At 35.2% G+C, this 19,974-nt stretch overlaps 2 protein-coding genes and 1 non-coding gene across 6 annotated transcripts; 1 reads left to right on the top strand and 2 right to left on the bottom strand.

Moving 5' to 3' along the window:
• Positions 1 to 5,892: 5,892 nt before the first annotated feature.
• On the bottom strand, positions 5,893 to 11,158 carry LOC147503637 (kinetochore protein NUF2 homolog). Its single transcript, XM_086556899.1, is given in 12 exon segments — positions 5,893 to 6,438; positions 6,536 to 6,631; positions 6,827 to 6,984; positions 7,070 to 7,184; positions 8,184 to 8,237; positions 9,057 to 9,097; positions 9,100 to 9,163; positions 9,794 to 9,883; positions 10,231 to 10,410; positions 10,481 to 10,571; positions 10,652 to 10,872; positions 10,950 to 11,158. Coding segments are annotated over 12 exon segments (1,350 nt in total). The 5' UTR covers positions 11,121 to 11,158; the 3' UTR covers positions 5,893 to 6,369.
• A 1,477-nt stretch (positions 11,159 to 12,635) lies between these two features.
• On the top strand, positions 12,636 to 17,570 carry LOC147503638 (inositol diphosphatase DSP1-like). 4 transcript variants are annotated; one of them, XM_086556904.1, is made up of 6 exons: positions 12,636 to 12,936; positions 13,028 to 13,275; positions 13,407 to 13,500; positions 16,922 to 16,979; positions 17,066 to 17,109; positions 17,191 to 17,570. In XM_086556904.1, the coding sequence occupies exons 2-6, from the start codon at positions 13,130 to 13,132 to the stop codon at positions 17,374 to 17,376; spliced, it is 528 nt and encodes a 175-aa protein (XP_086413030.1). In that variant the 5' UTR covers positions 12,636 to 12,936; positions 13,028 to 13,129; the 3' UTR covers positions 17,377 to 17,570. The 4 variants fall into 4 exon arrangements, with proteins under 4 accessions (XP_086413030.1, XP_086413027.1, XP_086413026.1 ...); XM_086556900.1 differs by having other exon boundaries at positions 12,797 to 12,936; positions 16,904 to 16,979; XM_086556902.1 differs by having other exon boundaries at positions 12,797 to 12,936; positions 16,907 to 16,979.
• Positions 17,571 to 19,306: 1,736 nt separating this feature from the next.
• Positions 19,307 to 19,430, bottom strand: LOC147503639 (small nucleolar RNA snoR111). Its single transcript, XR_015194127.1, has one exon. It is a non-coding gene; the product is annotated as a small nucleolar RNA snoR111 (small nucleolar RNA).
• Between the last annotated feature and the right edge of the window lie 544 nt (positions 19,431 to 19,974).

The following is a 19,974-nucleotide window of genomic DNA, read 5'->3' on the forward strand; positions in this document are numbered from 1 at the left end:
TAAAGCTAATCAACTTCAATGCGGGAGTCAATCAATAGGCGTAAAAAGTCACCCAAGGGAAGATCATGTCATTGAAGAATAAGCCACGAGCTAGCTCAGTTAGAACGAAATTAGGACTAGATGAACAGAATCGGATGTGTGATATACAATACATATGAAATAAAGCACTTTTAGTACACCAAGGATGTGTGATATACAATACAAGAGAAGAAGGGATGCGTGCTATCATTCCAGTACCACTGTTCAATCAGTGAGCATGTCTGCCCTTTCATATTTTCACTTCCTGTCTTATTTCATTTACTAGTTTGTTAGGTTTTTAATAATCTACATAAAAGAATAAGAGTAGTCAACCATGAAACAGATCAAATGGACGACAAGCACACTACCTTTCCATATGTATGTCTAAACATATTCAATCTTCATTCTTAGCAATAGTTCACAAGACCTTGAATGTTGATGAAACATATAAGTAGATGGGGACCTAGTAATTAATAACAAGCAAACTAGAGCGATGCGTGTTCAATTGTTTAGGATCCATATTACAATGAACAACTAGAAACCCAAATAACATAATCTTGTTGCATTTTTCAGATGATTTGAACCTCGGACTAAGGTTCTCATTGAAAACAAAAATTCAAATGCAATAACAAATATTTCTACAAACAATTTAAACAAGAAAAAAAGAGATAAACAAAAAAAAAATACTTACTTTTAGATTTGAAACCTTTGTTGTAGTTGTAATCGGTGATCCCTTCTCAAAAAGTTTAAAGCTAACTAAGAAGTGAAGAAGTGAGTGTACGAGAAACCAATGAGACGAAGAAAAAAAAAGGCGCAACTGTTAGGGTTTGCAATGGAAGGGGAAGAAAGATATATATCAATCCCTTAATATCCGGCGAGAGGGAAAAATAATTGGAGTGAGCGGGAGAATTTTCATCGCGAGGGGAACTTGGATTTCTCATTATTGTTGTTTGTGTTTCAATAAGTTTTTTTTTTTTTTTTTTTGATAAAGCTGTTTCCATAAGTGAGGAGGTTAAATTCTTAGTGAGGAGTCTGTTGATTTTGGTATTCTTTTTTTCGGTTAAGTTGTTGACGGTTTAATTGGGTTTAATTGAAAGCCAAAATGGTCCAACCTACCTAGTGCCCAAAAAATTGTGAGAAGGTTGACGGTTTATTTTATTACTAATTTGACTGTTTTAGGAAACACTATCATATTTTCTTGACACTTGTATCATACACGACATAATATTGCAATAGCCGTCATAAAATTATTATATTTTTTTAACGTTTGTGTCATATACTACATAATGTTGCAACAGCCGTCATAAATTTATTATATTTTCTTAACGGTTGTGTCATACACGACATAATGTTGCAATAACCGTCATAAATTTATTATAATTTCATGACGTTTATGTCATACACGACATAATATTGCAATAGCCGTCATAAAATTATTATATTTTTTTGACGCTTGTGTCATACACGATATAATGTTGCAATAGCCGTCATAAATTTATTATAATTTCATGACGCTTGTGTCATATACGACATAATATTGCAATAGCCGTCATAAAAATATTACTAAAACACCTATCTTGACGGTTTTTAACAAAGCCGTCATGATAGATAAAAAAGAAGCGTCATAATATGTCATTTTTTTTAGTAGTGATATCCAAGCTTCATCAAATCCCTCTAATGGAGGTTTAGCTAGAATTCATTAGACTATCATTTCTCACACAAGAACAGTAAAAACAAGTCATTATTGAAGAACTAATTAAACTTTCTTAATCTAAATTAACAATAGTCTAAGATTCAAACATGGATTACAATTGAAATTTAAACTAATTTAAAACTAAGATTATGAATACTAATTATCAATTTAAAACAACTAAATCTATGAATGAAATATTGAATTCGAATTTAAATATTGAAATATAACTAAGTAATTTATTCTAAAATTCAAAACTTATTCTCACAACTAATAAAATTGATAACTAACTAGATTAATCTATATAAACTAATTTAATCAATTAAAACTAATTTTATATTACAAAACTAAATTTTATGAACTAGAACTAGGTTTAGATCTAGATAGATTAAGAGCTAAGTTTTTGTCTCTTGATATAGAAGAGCTAGATCCCCAAATTCGTGCATGGGTTGAGGAGTCATGTTTTGGGCCGAAAAATCGAGCCCAAAACCCAATTTGTTGAATCCAAGACTTTCCATTCTGATCGTGTTACTATAGCGCGAGTTTTCACCAACTTATACTACTCTGATCGAGTCAAGGTCTAGACCATTGGAAAGAGCTTTCTGAGCTGGTCATTTTCATATAAAATGGGCCCAAATCCGAGATTTGAGTCCAAAGATATGGCCTTTTAAAGTTTTGTTGACTTTTCTTCAGCTTTCTAATCCGGTTTGACTTTCACTTAACAGCTTTGACTTGGGTTTTTTAAGGGCTTTTTCTCCATGAAACTTGGGCTTTCTTCATAGAACTTTCATAGCAATCCCTTTAGCTCTTTTTAGCGCCTAATTAGTAACGAATTTACATTTATTCAACTCCAAAGCCATAAATACTCAAAAGCGCGTAATTAGTGATAAACTTATATTATTAATCACATAATTGGTCTAACAGCAATATTGTTAAAGGATTAAAACTACAGTTTTGGGCTCTAATCATATTGGTTGAATGGTATGAAGTTGGTGCTAGAAAAATGGTTTGTAATTAATAGTTCAAAGTGCAGTGAACACATGGAACTTGGAATTACATAAATCAATTGAGAAATGAATGAGTAATTTGTCTCCCAAGATACCCCACTTGAGATGAAATGATTGAGAAATGTATGTGGAAAAGTGTGAAAACACTTAGTCCCACATGGTAAGAAGACCAAAGAGTTGTTAACTAGATAAGGCTTTATTGTGGACCCTTGGGTTGGGCCCCAAGGGGTGGTACCACTAATTTTCCATGGAGACGGAACGTAGTCAAGGTCAACAACACACGCACGCACGCGCCGCCGCCGCCCGCCAATCACACCGACTCGGCTTGGGCTTGGGCTTTGCTGCTATGTATATTCTTTTTGGACTACAAACTTCTTATTTCTTAACAAAGCCCAATCTGAATTGGGTCCAATAGGCTAATTAGTTTCTCTTGAAACAGTAAAGTGAGAGACACATTTTCAAAAGGGTGCACTGGTTTGAAACAGTGCATCATGCCAAAAAGGTGCGACCTTTCTAAATAGGCATTGGTTCGAAACAGTGCTTTATGCCGAAATGGTGCGTCCTTTTGAAACATGTGGTTTTTCAAAGAGTTTCTTACTTTTTCCCAAGAGTCACTGTGTTGTTTCAAAAAGGCACCACTCACCTATAAATAGTTGACAAATTTGGAAAGAAAAACACACCAGATCACACAGAGTTCTGATCTTTCTCTTCTCCTCCTGTTCTTAGTCAAATACTATGTTATGTTCGCTGATTCTGTAGAATTGAAGTGCTAGCTTTTTATAGAAGGAAATCCGTTCTATCTTGAGAGACAGTTTCCCATCAACCTTCAACCACCGTGAGGGGGGAAATCTCTCTTAATGACATAGTGTATCTACACTAGGCTCGGATTTAACTAAGAAGTACAAGACACTTATAAGACAAAAGATTTGTATGGTTTGGTAATTGGTAAAGAGTAAGTACAATTAAGTTGTATATTCCTAACAGTTGGAAGTATGAAATTTTAGGTGTAACCTCCTCTATGTGTCTTTGATCTTCTGAAGTTGGTTATGGTAATTTGGCTATACTTTGTGGTGAAAATATTTATATTTAAAGTGTAGCGTAGTGCATTCCGTAATTTTGGTATTTTGTGGTGAAAATTTGTACTTTTGAAATGTAGTGCAATGCATACCTCCAAACCAGACTTTGTAATGGCTAAGGATGCTAGCAAGTTGAATTCATAAATATGACGTTGGAGATGATAGAAGAAAGTCAATGAAACGCGTGTGTCAAGAATTTCATATTTTAATTATTGAGGGAATCTAGGGTGCATCACGATGTATGTGTGCACAGGAATGAGAGCCGATTGATGATGACTTCTTTGTTACAATACACACGAATCCCCTGCATATATGAGTGGCCCAGATGCCTGCGCATGGTAGGGCAGGGAATCGGGTCGGGTTTGACTCGAATCTGACCCGACCCAAACTCGAATCGGGTCGGGTTTGGGTCGATTTTTATATCCGTTTACTTATTCGGGTCGGGTTCGAGTCTGTCATATTCAGATTCGGGTTTGGATATATTTTTTGGGCTTTTTTTGAATTTTTAGTGTTATCCGATCGGGTTAGTCGAGTTCGGATATTAAATTTCGGATATAATCGGGTTCAGATATTATAAAATTATTCGGATTCGAATATAGCCATATCTAACCCGAACCCGACCCGATCCCTACCCTAGCGGATGGGTACACCCTGTGCACACTAGCTTTTCGGTTAATTATTTATAGCCAAATACTTTTTTTTGTTTATTTTTTAGCTAAAGCCATATTATTGTAAGAAATATAATGCAACTCTTTTTCAAGTCTTATGCATGTGTAGAACAAAGGTTTTTTTTTATCATTCCAATCTTTGCTTACAATTTTCATTTTATAACATTGAGTTTATAACTATTTAGTACTACAATTTTTATTTTGTTTTCTTAAATGGTACCTGAACTTTTTTTCTTGCCTATCAGTACCATGAACTTCCAATTTTTTACGATTTGATATTTTTAGACGGTTTTGATACTTTTATCTAACCAAAATGCCCATCCACCTTTTCCACCACCTCCACCCCCGCCACCAACCAAAACTTTTTTTTTTATCTAAAAAGTGGAGTGGTGGATGAAGAAGATATATAATCACCATCACATTTACGAATTCATTCTATTGGGAAGAGTTAGATGACTATAGTAACTTAAGTGATGGAGTGGAAATTTGGAAATTAAATACATAAGGACATTTTGGTCAAATAAATGTATGAAGTATTAAATCAATAAAAAATGAAAATTCGTGATACTTAAAGTTCAGGTAACTTTTAGGAAAAAAAAATAAAAATTCGTGGTACTAAATAGTTATAAACTCTTATAACATTAATAGTTGTCTCAAAAGCATGCATTTTATGAAATTTTTAAAAATTTCATACCGGCACGAGCAATAAAATAGAATGTTAGGATTCTGTTCAAGTATCAGGAGGGCAATTAAGGATTGCTATCCCTAATTATAAATGTGAACGCATAATAAAGGATTTAGTAAAGTATACAACTATTTTGTTTTCAAAGAGGTAAGAAGTATATGTAAGTCATGATTAATGAAGAAACATGTGAACTTTGAATAGAAAAAACCATTTATAATTTATTTGTGTATTAATTTCAACTATTGTACGAAACATTTATAATTTATTTGGGCTGTAATTATCATTAAAAAAAAAAAAAACAAACAAACAAACAAACTGTTATCTCAAGCTCTTTGTGTTTTTAACTTAGAAAATTTTGATTCTTTGAATTTTGCTTAATTGATCAACTGACTCTGAGTATTAAAGAATCAAAGGCGATTCCGCCTATTAATATGTTGAATACATGCTGGCTTACATGCCAAAGGCATATTAAAAGGGGTAGAAAACTTACCACATATGCGTGAGCATCAAACGTTTTTTTAAGACATTTTGATGAGCTCTATAATTTCCAGAAAATTATTTGATTTTTCTAGTGTCCAATTTAAACTTTACAACTATAAGCTAGCCAGGAAAAATAGGAACCATGAATATACACATAGTAATTCTACAAAAATATTTGTTTGGGAGTGGTGGAACCATTGGTTGCTATTAGAATCACAAAACATCATATCTATCCCATTGACAAATCAATATGCATACTAAATTAAAATTTTGCTAATAAAAATAATATCTTTCTCATTGGCTAATCTATATGCATACATAAGTTTTGCTAATAAAAGACTTGGAAATGTAATCCAATACCTTATATATATGAGAGTGGTATATATATGAGAGTGGTGCATAGGAGAGCCGATTACTTGTTACAAGTTACAACACAGATTGTAGTTTACAATTTCAACTTTCGTACTTTATAGCACTTAATAGGTAAAATAGGTAGGTATATACACTAGTACAAAAGACACACTAAACAAGCTAAGGTCAGCTTCATTGTCGAAATTGTTGCCGCTGCAAGTAATTTGTCGTAAGACACTTGACTTGCGGCGTTGTGCTAAAAAAAGATGTCTACAATTGTGCTAAAAAAACCGTTAGAAATCTCCAAAACTCCCATCAGTCCAGTTTTACATAACAATCTTGCCAAACTACAAGCCCCTAAATGGGCTCTCCGATCTGGAACCAGCACTGTAATCTAAACATTCTCTAGACCAGGTTCAATTCTTTGCAGAACAACCCCAATGGTGTGTGAATTGTTTTGAAACTACAAGCACCAAAAACACACATTTCAAAGCTTATATGATATAGTGAATCAAGGTACCAAGTGCAGAAACAAACAACAAAAGGTACTATCAACATACCTCTTTCACAATCTCTTTACATTTAAAAAAAAGTTCTTGTTGTGCAGCTGCTCCAGATTCTCGTACCGAATTCATTTTCAACTTTATATTATCCACCTAGCATCACAAGTGTCCAGAAGGAAAAAGTAAACGGAACATTATGCTAAAAGTAAAACAATAATTTCAGTATACAGAAAACAGAAGACATAGGAGTAACGCAACTGTTGGAGGAAGCACTCCCCTAAGAATATCAACCGGTGAAGATTAAATTGGACGAAAAATGAAATCGATTCCAGTGACAGCGTGGATTACCTCTTCATTCATAGCTTCAACCCTCTTACCCCTAGAAGCCATATCCCGCTTTTTCAATTCCACTTCTGACTTCACACTCTTCAAAGATCTAGTATCCTCCGCATGTTTCAGATCCCTCTCTTCCTCCAATGCTTTCCTAGACTCCTCCAGCTGTTCCGCTACAGAAACAATTAATGTACTTTCTAGTTAAATGTCATGTTGAAAGTAAAAAAAACGAAGGTAAACCTAATCAATTATAGTCACCTTTTGCTTGCCGTTCAACTAGCTTGGCTTCGAGAGACTTATCCAGCACACTCATATCACTTAGCTTAGCTTTTAAAACCTTGACATCTTTGTCGATTTTTTTGGCAGAGGTGACCTAATAAAAGAATTTTTTTCAACACAAAAAAAAATCTTATAATACCTTGGCATCTTTCATAAATTTTATAAAACACCTAACAACCTCAAATCAATAATGCAGTTTAAAGAGGCCCAACCAAATTACAATGGTGGTGTGCAAGGGGATGTATGGTCCTGTGCTGTGTTTTTACAACATTTCGAGTTGGTCCAAACAACAAAAGTAATGCACCTAGCATATAATACTTCTTATTAATATATTAGTTATAGGGCCAAAACGGATTTAGACATAAAAATGTGATAAAGCATATAATGAACAGAAGTAATGCACCTAGCAAGTGTGCTGCTCAAAACTATCCTAATAGTGGAGATAGGATGTTGACCTTTTTATTTATCTTTCTTTGGTTTGTTCACTTCATGACTTTAATGGATCCATTGGTTTCTCCATGATTTATTATGCGCTTTCAACTACAACCAATTCCGGTCCTACTGGGTTTGGGGTTATTGGATGAAGGCCTAAAATTGGAATCTCCACCATGAAAACTGGAGTAGGCACTTGCTCTGTTGTACGTGATGCTGAAACACTACACTTACCTCGTTTTGGTTGGAACAATATTCAGAAGCAGTGCCCAAATAATCACTCTTCATCAGTTAAATGGATTCAACTCTAATGCTCATAAGGTGTTTGACGTATTCACTTACTCAGAACTTGAGTGTGAGATACGAGTATGTGAGTTGCAGAAGACTTGTGTGTAAACCACAAGCACTTTGTTAAAATAATGACGCGAGATTAAAAATATCTACTAAAATCTCTGATTCTTGCATAGCGTAAAAAAACATGGGAGTTCAAACACGAAAGAAGATAAATTTTTTAACGTCCTTACTAGTCATTTTAAGCACTACCATATTGCTAATACTTTCTACTTGACAGGAAGATTGTAATACTAAAAAAAATTCCAAAAAAGTGTTATACAATATGTGATGGTCCAAGGCATTTAAATGTGCTAAAGTACAACCTAACCTGTTCTTGTATTGCTTGCATCTGGGCCAAGCGCTTCTTCATTTTCTTGCCAGCCTGGGGAAAACACAACCAACTGAGTAGAAGCAATATAAAGTTACTATTCAACTCAATAAGATAGGATCTGTTATTAGTTTAATTCAGAAAAATGAAAACACTTAATCAAGCTGATTGAAAAGAAAAGATCATAGTTGTTCACGAGTTAGAGGATGCAGATGATGATTGATGATATTAACTTTGGGCACCCAACTCAAAACCAATTGGTAATGAGTGGAGAGGCCCGAAAACTTATGTATTATATAGCAAGGCTTTAAACATCCCTTGTGGGACTATACCAGACATCTCCAAGATTTCTTTATTTTATTCCGAGGCTTTAGATACCCGATATAAGATTATACCTGTCAAGGGATGATAAGTACGCTTCTCTTTCTTGAAAAAAATAAGACAGGCGGCAAATAAAAAAAAAGTGGAGGATCCCAACAGTGAGTATTTCTTTTCTTTCCAATGAAGAATAGTTACCGGAGTGTTGTATGGGACCCTTTCCCTTTAGTCTTTACAGAACACCACAAAGAATATTAAATAAACTTCAACAAGGATCTATTCTTTATTCTTTCCGATAAATTCAAAGGATCTATTCTTAAAAAGTATCCTCCCAGAAGCATGAATTAAGATGGACATAAAGACTACATATAGCAAAGGAAGAGTAGCACTAAGTTCAAAAAGAGAGTACGGGCGTCTATCTTGTTATAACATGGAAAACAGATTAACAGGTTATGAGATTTAGATTTACTGATCATAGAAACTCACAAGATTTAGCCGGCTGAGAGCAATTTTATGAAACACAAAATGGTCAATGGAATTAACTGCAAATAGTACCTTTGAATACACTTCAAGAGTGGTACTCTTCTGTTCAAAAATCGCATTGCAGATCTCTCAGAGTTCTTCACTTCATCACGAATTGATTTCTTCTCCTCCAGAGCCCCCTTTTACATGTAAAGTCAGAGTGTCAAACTTTTAGTTTGATATTTGAAAACTCTAAAATGAATCAAATAAAGCTGTGGAAGAGGAAAAGATAGGTAAACAGAGATTATGAACGCTACTTTAGAAAGTTCTAATTTGGGAACAAAATATGTGTCATGCATGCAGTGTTCAATGTCCTGCACTCCTGCATATCATCTAAAGTAAGGAATTTTAATCCAGTCATTCATAGCTCTGAGTTTGAGTAAGATCTCCTCTTTCTGGAAGGACCAAAATACTTTAACGAGGTGAAGATCATTGATTTCCTCTCTTTTCCTCCTTCGCTCATCCGACCGCAGTGTGGTTCATTAGTAATAGAGTGTGCTATTCTACAGTAATAAATTTGTGCACCTTTATTAAAATGATCAATTTAAGAATGGCCACTTTTACAGGGAAATACACTTCAAACACGTGTATTTCTCCCTTAAGTATATGATAACTTATCAGTCTAAATCTATATCACACATTTGTATGCAATCCTCAAATTCGTACTTCATAACTGTACCTTAATCACATTTAATTATGTAAAAGTCAAAGGTAGCAACCCTGTACAAGATATGGATGAACTCTTGAGACAGTTCAAATTGAAAACACACCTGTAACTTTTCTGGTGATTGAACTATTTTAGATTGCAGTTTTGCGTTTTCCTGAGCACTTTGTGACAATGTGAAGTCAGCAGTCGTAATCTGGAAGAAAAAGGTAGAGAGAAACAGAATAATTAGATGTATGACCACAGAGCAGCTCTAGATACCCATGTCGAGTTTGTCTCTTGTAAACAAAAGAAGTTCTTTTGGACAAAAGGAATACAGATGTCTGCCAACAACACTCAGAAGTTTGTAAATTCAACAGTATAATTTTTAACATGGCAGTTCATCTTAATACCTGAATAAACAATATACCTGTACTAGATCAATGCCTTACTATATACCCGTACTTGATCAATGTCTTACTTTATCATGGTATCCTACGTGACACAGTCTGTATAAACTAAGATTCATTTTTCAAGCTGATTAAATGAATGAATAGAACAAACCTTCTCATCCATTTCTTTGGTCTTTTCTCTCAACGCTCGAAAAGAAGTCTTCAAAGACATCTGCTGATTGTTAAGAACCTGAATAGTCTGACGTAAATCTTTAACCTCCGCATCAAGCTCTAAAACAAAGGGTTTCTCCCTTTCTCTTGCGTCTTTAACTTGTTCAATTTCCATCTTAACCTGCCAAAAACACAAAATCTACTTCACCGACCCCTTTATAAATAATAAAATAAACTACTCCTTGTACTACCTGTGAAATTCTCGTCTCCAACTCCGCTTTTTTCTCTTCATGTACACCAATTTGAGCAACATACGGGTGTATCAAATTCAACTTAGTATCCCTACAACATTTAAAAAATAACAACAATCATCACCAACATCACAAAATACAGTAACTGGTAGAAAATAATAATGATGTTACCTGTAAAGGGTAAAATTAAGAATGGCGCTAAGAAAAACAACAGTCCGCTGACTATCTGGCTTAACAAGATCTTTCAAATTAAAATTTACAGGACAATGTACAGCAGCAATCACTTCATTAACCTTGTGTAACAAATTAATAACTTTAACTGAATCACCATGGTGATCTGGATTCTCCAAATGTCCCAACGCGTGAAAATCCAGTTGTCCATGGTCATCACCCTGAAATTAAACTAGGGTTAGAATAATGGGAAATGAAACAAAAGAAAATTTAACTAGGGTTAGGGTTAGGGAAATTACTGAAGTGGGTCGAGGTTAGATAATAGATTCGTGTAGAGTTTAGTAACGAGTTCGGGTGTTGGGTTTATGAGATTTTGTTCGGTTATGTTTTCCGCGAGTTGGGATTCTAAGAGGACTGTTGCAATTTCTTTGCGGGTTAGCACTGGGAATGAGTAGCTGCTTGCTGCCATTTGATTTTTTTTTTTTTTTTTTTCGCGCCTCTGTTATTTCAAGTCACATTGGTTACCACGTGTACATGCCAGAATTTTGATTTCATGGACCCACAGCCCACAGGCCTAAGGGAGCCCAAATCACACTCTTTGGGTCCGCTTGTTTGACAAAATTTAGTCATCATGTAATTTTTAACCTCTAATCGATGACTTTCCAACCCAAGGTGCCAATTATATAATCTCATTGATTGTATATCTACCTAACATACTTTGAACACAAAGTGTATAACTCTTATAATGAAGCCACTTATTTGTGAGACAATTGTCATGTGTGGTACTTGTATGTTAATTTAGAACGAGTGGTGGTCCACTAATACGACTAGCGAAACAGAAAAATATGTTTGCAAACGACCTGTTCTAAAAGTTTGCAATATTTAATCACAATAATTACAAATGCCAAAAAAAGGTTACATTTGATTTGCTCACACTGCAAGTCTGCAACACATAACTCTTAACGGCATACTGATCCCAAATCTCATTTGCCCAATAGCAAGACATACATCTTGGTATCCCGAAACAAATTGCATCCACTCGCTTAATCTGCCCACTAGCAGTGTTGGTTTTTATGTTGAATATTTGTCGACGCAGAGTTTTCTTTTGTTGAAATTGACGCAGATATTTGCATAGGATAGTAGGTTAGGTCGGTATGATAATGAGCCATAAGCCTAGTTACTATTTTTTTTTGCTAACCGGCCGTCCCACTAGTTTACGTGCACTTCGACTAATCCCAAGATTCTAGTTGGATATTCGACCAGATACTGTCTCTCCAGTGATTTTGAAGAGAATCGAACTAGTAACCATTGGGGATAAGCCTAGTTACTTGTTACACCATGGATTCGTATTTCTTGTTCTACTTTACAATTTTTATTTCCTTACTTTCTAAGTGAGCCATTGTCGCAAGACACTTGACTCACAGCTTTGTTATTAAAAAAAATATACTTAAATAATTGTATATCGTTACCAAGTCCTCATTAGCAAATCCCCATAGCTATTTTATGGATTTATATTTCTTGTTCTATTTTCCTACATTCTAGTTGAGCCATTGTTGCAAGGAATTTGCCGGCGTAAGACACTTGACTTGCGGCTTTGTCAGGAAAAAAAGGACTTAAATAATTGTGTATCGTTAGTAAGTCTCCATAGCTATGTTTTACTTTTCATTACCAAGCACCGTTAGTCAATTATTCAACTTTGTAATCAATCCTAATGTAGCATCTTTCCTAAGAAAACAAAAACAAAAACTAATAACAGTGCTCATGAGTGACGACTTCGTTACAAGATCAATGATCTATCTAGTTGCATCAACTATTATTGAGTACCTCTAACAAAAGGAAGTGAGGGATCGGACTATACAATAATAATGAGAAAATGACAAGAAAAGTACGTGGCGACACGAGAGCTTTGTAAAAGTATAAACGACAATCCATCAGCATATTCCCTCGAATGTACTCTAACCCCACCCTCAAAATATATTAGCTCACTGACACAGCACACTCAACCCCAATATCTCAAATCAACACCACACCATCCAACCGTCCCACAACATTTTACGGTCCACGTGTAAACTTCTAAAGAACGGGTATACAATTATCGAAGTCGTGAATGACACTTGGTAAATATCCCTGACGTTTTAAAAAACGAGAGCGAAAGGAGATAAATAGTGGCGAGTTTTTCTCTGTTTCATTTGCCGTGCAAATTCAAACTGTCAAACAAGTCGTTCTCAACAACTTCTCACCACCCATGGTGCATTTTAGCAACAAGCGCCGCCATTTCTTCACATGTTCTTTCTAACCAATCTATATTTTGACTGCCGAAATAAACCAGAATATCTTGTTTAAATTCAGCTGATTCCTAGAATCTTCTTGTTTTAGTTTTCTTGGCGGGAAAGTGATGAAACTAGAAAAGCATGATGGAGAGATGGGAATAACGATGGGACAAGTGGCAGCGTTTTTCCAGATAGTAAATATCCAACTATGGAAAGAGAAGTAGAAGAAGAAGAAGAAGAGATGTTTGTTCCGCCTTTGAATTTTGCTATGGTTGATCATGGTATATATAGGTCTGGGTTTCCGGAGCAATCTAACTTTAGTTTCTTGCAAACTTTTGGTTTACGCTCTATTATGTAAGTTTAAACTGTCTTTATATATTTCTATTTTATGTTAATCTTTATTATTTGGATAAGTATGTTTGATTATCGTTTTTCTGAGTGTTTTGATGGATTTTAGGGTTTCTTTGTATTGTAAATTTGTGTAGATATCTTTGTCCAGAACCGTATCCGGATGCAAACACGGAGTTTCTCAAGTCGAATGGGATTCAGCTTTTTCACCTTGGGATTGAAGGACATAAGGTGCGTTTCCATTTTTCACTTTATTATACTTTTGTTAATCCGATTGTGAACTAGTCTATTGCGACGTACCGTTAAGTTAAAATTGAGAATCTATTGAATTCATTTTGTTTCATCAGTTTACATTCTCATTATTATTGGAATGAATTGTGCTTGTGAATGGATTTGGCATGGTTCAAAATGTAGAAAGCTAAGGAGTTTTTTCTTGACAAGCATCTTCAAACATGTAGCTTCTTGCTACCTCCTTAAAGTGAGAGCTCCTTGAGGGCTCTCCTTTTATGTTAAACATTGATCTTTGTTTCGCATATCTTTGATTGAGTCTCCAAATTCAATTTGAGTGAAGTAACTCTTAGATCAAGAAGTGTTTTATCTAGATAAGTAATGTGGCGATAATCATTTATGTGCTTATAACGCACAATACTAGTTAACATTTTGCTATAAATCAGTTACTCACATCTGCTGTGGTTCTCTTACTTTGGCTTAAAAGTTAAAACGTGAATCTGCATCTATCCCGTGGCAGCTCTATTAAAACATGAAATTTGTACAATTTCGTTTTAGCCCTCTCTGTATGACTTGTTGCAGTATATTCGTTCAATTTCTTGACAATACTGGCTTTGTCATATTTAGTTTAGGTATTTCATATCCGTACGTGTGTGTGTGTGTCTGCTAGGGGTAAATTTTCAGGTGAATTATTTTCTTGCTTTTCTTCTCTCTTTTAAAAATTGTTGTGCTTTATTCACTACTTTGTCATTGATTTTTAGCTGGTAGTGTGATCACATTGGTTAAGCAGCTTTTTTAAATTGTAAAATACCCATCATAATAATAGTTACTTTTCTCATTCGTTGCTTCAAGGCTCGATCTATACATCACCTTTAGATCATTTTTTGCTTTCAAGGGCTCTAGAGTGCCATTTGGTTTGATGTATAGTCAGTGATTTCATGTTAATTATGAAGTCCTTTTACTTATACGTACTCAATCCTAATCAGCTAATGGGATCATATTCTTGTGAACTGAAATTTATTGGTTTTACCCAGTCTAGGGAGTTGTGAAATTTTGAACCTCCAATTTTCCATAATCATTATGTCGTATTGTTGTCCTAAGTATATTTCTACTCTACTAATTATTGATTACAATATCATCCTAGGCCCTAGGGGTATATGTTTTGACATCCATTGCATAACCCTTTAGGCCCTCTCCATTCCATGTAAGACTTGATAATGTCTGAAGTACTTTGGTGTGCTCTAATCCTTTTCATTGTCTTCTTTGACTTGTGTATTTCAATTGATCACCATGAACAAGGTATTTGTCATCTTAAATTTCTTGCTATAACCATAACTATTTGCAACCTTTATGTCATTTGGGGCTTCCAACTAGCATTAGGGTGTACTCTCGCAGTGCCCGCTATTATTGACCTTCACTGAAAAATGCTCAATTGATGTCAATTAATTTTCCTGTACATCGTCTCCTTACGTGCTCATCGTAACTATTTTTGCATCCTTTCACTACAGTTGATAATCTCAACTGTTCTTGTACGTGTTATAATGGTCATACCTTTTGTTTGTCCACTTACTCAAATGAGTATAATATAACTCATATAACCTACATTCCAACTTCTAAAGAACATAAACCATTACTTTCCTCTTTTTAGTTTGTATGAACAAAACCATATGTTAGTCCCAGGCTCCCAGCACAGTTTTGTGCCGCCATGTTTTGTATTTAATCATCATTGCTTCTCAAGTCTATTCATATATTTGTAGCTTTTAAGAGTAATAAATCAAACGTATAGGTGTTTCTGTGGCTTGTCAAAAATTAACAAAACCCCTACACTGGAATCAGTTGAAGGATGCCATATGTCTTGCCATACGGAATTAAGGCGCAAGTTTTTCCTACTAGCTATAATGCGGCGTGTGAGACATGTTTGCGAGGGAAAACTGACGATTTTCTTCTAGGAAGGGGTTTCTGTAATCTTTATCAGTTAGAAAGTAGTTCCATCCTATTATATATCTCGGCGAAGAAGCACTCAGCCAGAAGTGGTATTTCTGAATTCTGACCTTCCGTTTTATGTACTAGCTTTAGATCTTTACAATTGTGGCCGATTGACCTCTATTTTAACTGTAGTTTTCGTAGGGGCATTTATGATGGAATATAGGTATGACACTGACGATGTTTGTAAGAGGGGTTTTGATGGTAGCAAGGGAATGTACTGGAACTAGACTATTTCAATATATGTTGCCGGCAAGTGTAATCTAGTCATTTGACAAGGGTAAGAAATAAGGTTCAAATATTCTCTATTCAATTCCAAGTGGGAATTAAATTGAGTTCTGGTTTCGGGTCTGTCCAGTGAACTTCTGCTTTTAAGGACCAATACCTAGTACGTACCAGTGATGGAATATTAGAAATAGGCGTAATGGTGGAAGAAATTTTGTCTTTACATAATATTTCTCCATTTTTTGTGTTTGGTCAAGACTGTAACATAAAAAAATGCAAATTGTATAGAGTTAAACTGAAAGGGATAATTCGCATTTGAAGACATTAAGAGTAGGGTCTCCTTCATTCTTTTTTTTTTTTTTTTTTTAAGTTAAAATTTATTGATTATAGTGAAGAAGAAAAAGTTACAGAATGTGAGTGAGTTCCTCACACTAAGCTACAGGAAAGTAAAAGTAGCATTTAAACTCCTACTAAGACTTTAGCAGAGTTAAGTCCCCAATATTACAGTAGACCATCCCAAAACCATATCCTTGAAGGCATAGTTCCTTCTGAGCTCAGAGGCAGACAACCAGTACCACAGTGTTCCTTTAACTTCTAAAATAGTTCTCTGCATTGACCTTTCTTTGTTCTTGAAGACATGGTTGTTCCTTGTTTTCCATATGACCCAGATCACAACATAAGGGAGCAAGTGCCATACCTTGTTCCCAAAGTTATTCCCACTTCTTCTTCTCCATCGTTGCAAGTTATTCCCACTCCTTCATTCTTTTAAATTGCAAGTTGTCTTTTTATTTAAATACTTACAATCCTCTACTAAAAAGCTTCTCAAGTGAGTCAAGTCAGGCTACGTACCAGGACAGTCATAGCAAGCTTGCACCATGACCACCCTGGATCATCTACTTTTTGTTTGTTTTTTTTCTTAGCATTATAGTGCCTACTTTCCAGAAACAGATTGTTCATTAGTGTTCCTATTTAGGCATTTTCTTATTCCAATCATATAAGTAGGGAAGTATCAGTGGTTGGGGAAATACCTCAGTCTACAAGTGTCAAGTGGATCATCCTGGCCGTCGGATAAATTTTTATCAGCTTCGTATAATGTACTTAACATACCCTAATTTAAGTGATCTCAGTGGCATCGTGTTCCATATTCTTGAATAACTCTATTCTGCATTTGAGTAGTCATTTTTCTATGAATTGATAGCAGAGCTCATGCATACAGGAGCCTTTTGTGAACATTCCAGAGGATACAATTCGCGAGGCCCTCAAAGTTGTCCTTGGTATTAAACTTCCATAAATTTATATTTAAACCTGTGAAGCGTGTACATGGATTACATTTTTGTAAGATCTACCATGTCTAATGCAGATGTTAGGAACCACCCACTTTTAATTCATTGCAAACGTGGAAAGGTATGCCGATCGAACTTCTCTCTTCTAAATCCTTAAATGAAATATATCTGTGCCCTCTAGCTGACTAGTCGTCCTATCCAGCATCGTACTGGTTGTGTGGTTGGATGCTTGAGAAAATTACAAAGATGGTGTTTGTCCTCAGTGTTCGACGAATACCAACGCTTTGCTGCAGCCAAAGCTAGGGTTTCAGATCAAAGGTTTATGGAGAAATTTGATGTCTCCAGCTTGAAACATTCATTGACCTCATTCTCATGCCCAAAGAGGTAGCAGAGTTTTCTAAAAGAGACTGTATTTTTTCTACTTTAGAAGATAAATGTGAGTTTACGCTCTGAAATATTAGTGTGATGATAAGCTTCCATTGTGTGTCTTGAACTCGTGGTAGCCAGAGAATAAAGAAGTGTCCTTTATATTTGCTTCCTGGGCAAGTAATTGAGATTAACTGTGTTTGAATTTTTTTGCTATATCAGTCTCAACTATAGTAGTATACACCTTGAATAAGTCTAGCTATGTCACTGAATCAATGTCAGCGCTTATATCAAGTCCATCGGATTAGCTAAATATTGCAAAATCCATATGTACATTACCCGGCATAATCTGTTTATCCCACAACGAATCTGATGCTTCCTGTACTTTGCTCACTTGCGGAGTGTCACATCCCTTTGAGCTGTATGTAGTCTTTCATCTCACTAATTAATATGTAGCTATGTGATATAGCCATATAGGTAAACGAGCATATCATTCTGACTTACTTCACGAATGGCAGCTCAGTTGAGATGATATGTTCATTGGGCAAGGTTTAGCTTTTATGAGTCCATCAAGAATCAGAATATCACGCAAGCTCAAAATTGCAGTTCTTTAGACTACAGCACCTCAAATCCTCGTATAATCTCTAGGTGATGGAGGCATAAATTGTCATGTTTGAAACTAAATTTGAAGCAACCATTCGCAAACAATGACCAACTTTAGGTTGTAGAAGCAAATTTAGTTAATAGTGGGATCCATTTTTATTTAAAATGTCTTGTTTTGTTAAAAGTGGTTCTCTGTTAGTTTTTGAAATTATTAAAACTTTGTTACGTCTAAAATGTTTTTGAAATTATTAAAACTTTGTTACGTCTAAAATAAAATAGGCGAGAGTTGCCCAAAAAAAACCCACACGACAACTCCCAAAGTTGCCGAAAATGTTGAAAAAAAAACAAAAAAAAAACACCAACGCAACACTACAACTGTGCCGCACTGTATCCCCACCCGAAATAGCAAATTTGCGACACTTGATACCTTCATGTATATAACACTTGATACCTCCATTTAGAGATGCTCTCAATTATATGTGGTTGGACTCCAAGTATAATTCCACATTTGCACTATAATATTGACGTTCCTTTTAAAATTTAAAATTGAACAACGAACAAACAAATTAGGTTTCAATCCATCAATTGTCAAGTTTGAGACTATATTTGAGGTAAGAAACCACAAACAATGACCAACTCTAGATGTTCTCAAACAATTCTAACAAATTTGGAGTAGGACCACGACATTATCAGATACAACTTCCACCGACCAATATACACTTGGAGCCTCCACCTAGAGATGCTCTTACAAAGTCAATTTCTTTGTTCCATTTTTTTTTCAACAATCAGACTATCAAAGTCTTTTCACATTTTTAGATATTCTCAATTACGGTATCTTTATATTTTTTGGAAAAGGGAAAACCTCATAAAATTAGCTTTAGGTTTTGATATTGTTTAACCAAAGTTGTAAATCAGGGTCAACACTCAACACCATCGTAGAAAATGGGATACAACTTTGACCTCACTAATCAGAAACCCTTCTACTGCCAGAGTGCCAGTTATGTAACATTGCCCAAAAATGTTATTCACAATCTTTCCCATCTTTACTTCAATCCAAAAATGTCATTTGTGTTCAAATTAACAATCAAATTTCACACAATCTTTAATTCATATTGTTTAATAGAAAAAATGAAACCTTCTGTGTCTATTGATTCCATTCACTCGGTTGTCTAAAAGGTGTTTTAAATTGTTCATTTAGCGAAGTATGGAAGAATCTTGATAGTTGATAGTTGATAGTTGATAGTGGATACTAGAAAACCACATGTGAAATGCAGCAATTATCCATTATCCAACTGTGAAAACGACTTAACACAAAAACAAATAATATACAAGAAAAGTAACGAAATAAACTGTACAGGAGCAACAATCAAATCGCCAAACATAATTAGGGCAACAGAAACGATATCTCCTCATTTCACTCTTCCTCTTTTTTTATTCAACGAAGAGACACGAGTAAGTCTCTCGTTTCATATAACAAAATAGAGGATCCCCATTTTCATTACAAACAAACAAACACAACTTAGAAATACTACCATACTATGACACGTCTACAAACAGAGAGCAAGACCTAAGAATCACACAAGTCACCAACAGCTGCCAAGCTGCAGACTAAAACCCTAAAGTGGGATTGAAATAGTGAATCGTGAAGCGAGAGATACATTTTATAGCCAATTGAACAGTTATCAGATGGTCCCGAATCAGCAGATGTTTCTACAACACTTTTTTGAAGTTGGGCTGTGAACGGGCCGAACCTATGTATGTCCAGACCTGGTCTGAGTGTTTGTTAGGTAGGTCAAAGATCGGCCCAAGTCTAGAATAGATTAACAGGGTCCAAAGCCAGGTGGTTTAGTGAATTTTGTGTTTATGATGTTTGCCTAGGGGTGTCAAATGGGTCTGGCCCGGCTCTCAAATCCTGAAGTTTTTCAGACTCGAACACGGTGCGCAGAAACTTCTTTCTTACTTACATTTTTCTGCCATCCAAACTTTTATATACCATCACCATCTCCATAGACCACGA

Source organism: Coptis chinensis, chromosome 4 (genome assembly GCF_015680905.1).
Source record: "Coptis chinensis isolate HL-2020 chromosome 4, ASM1568090v1, whole genome shotgun sequence".
NCBI classification, from domain to species: Eukaryota; Viridiplantae; Streptophyta; class Magnoliopsida; order Ranunculales; family Ranunculaceae; genus Coptis; species Coptis chinensis.

Coding starts and splice junctions, on each gene's coding strand:
- LOC147503638 (XM_086556900.1), top strand. CDS start 13,130: ATGGAAAGAGAAGTAGAAGAAGAAGAAGAAGAGATGTTTGTTCCGCCT. Junction 13,501..16,903: donor TTGGGATTGAAGGACATAAG/GTGCGTTTCCAT, acceptor ATGAATTGATAG/CAGAGCTCATGCATACAGGA. Junction 17,110..17,190: donor TTCATTGCAAACGTGGAAAG/GTATGCCGATCG, acceptor CGTCCTATCCAG/CATCGTACTGGTTGTGTGGT.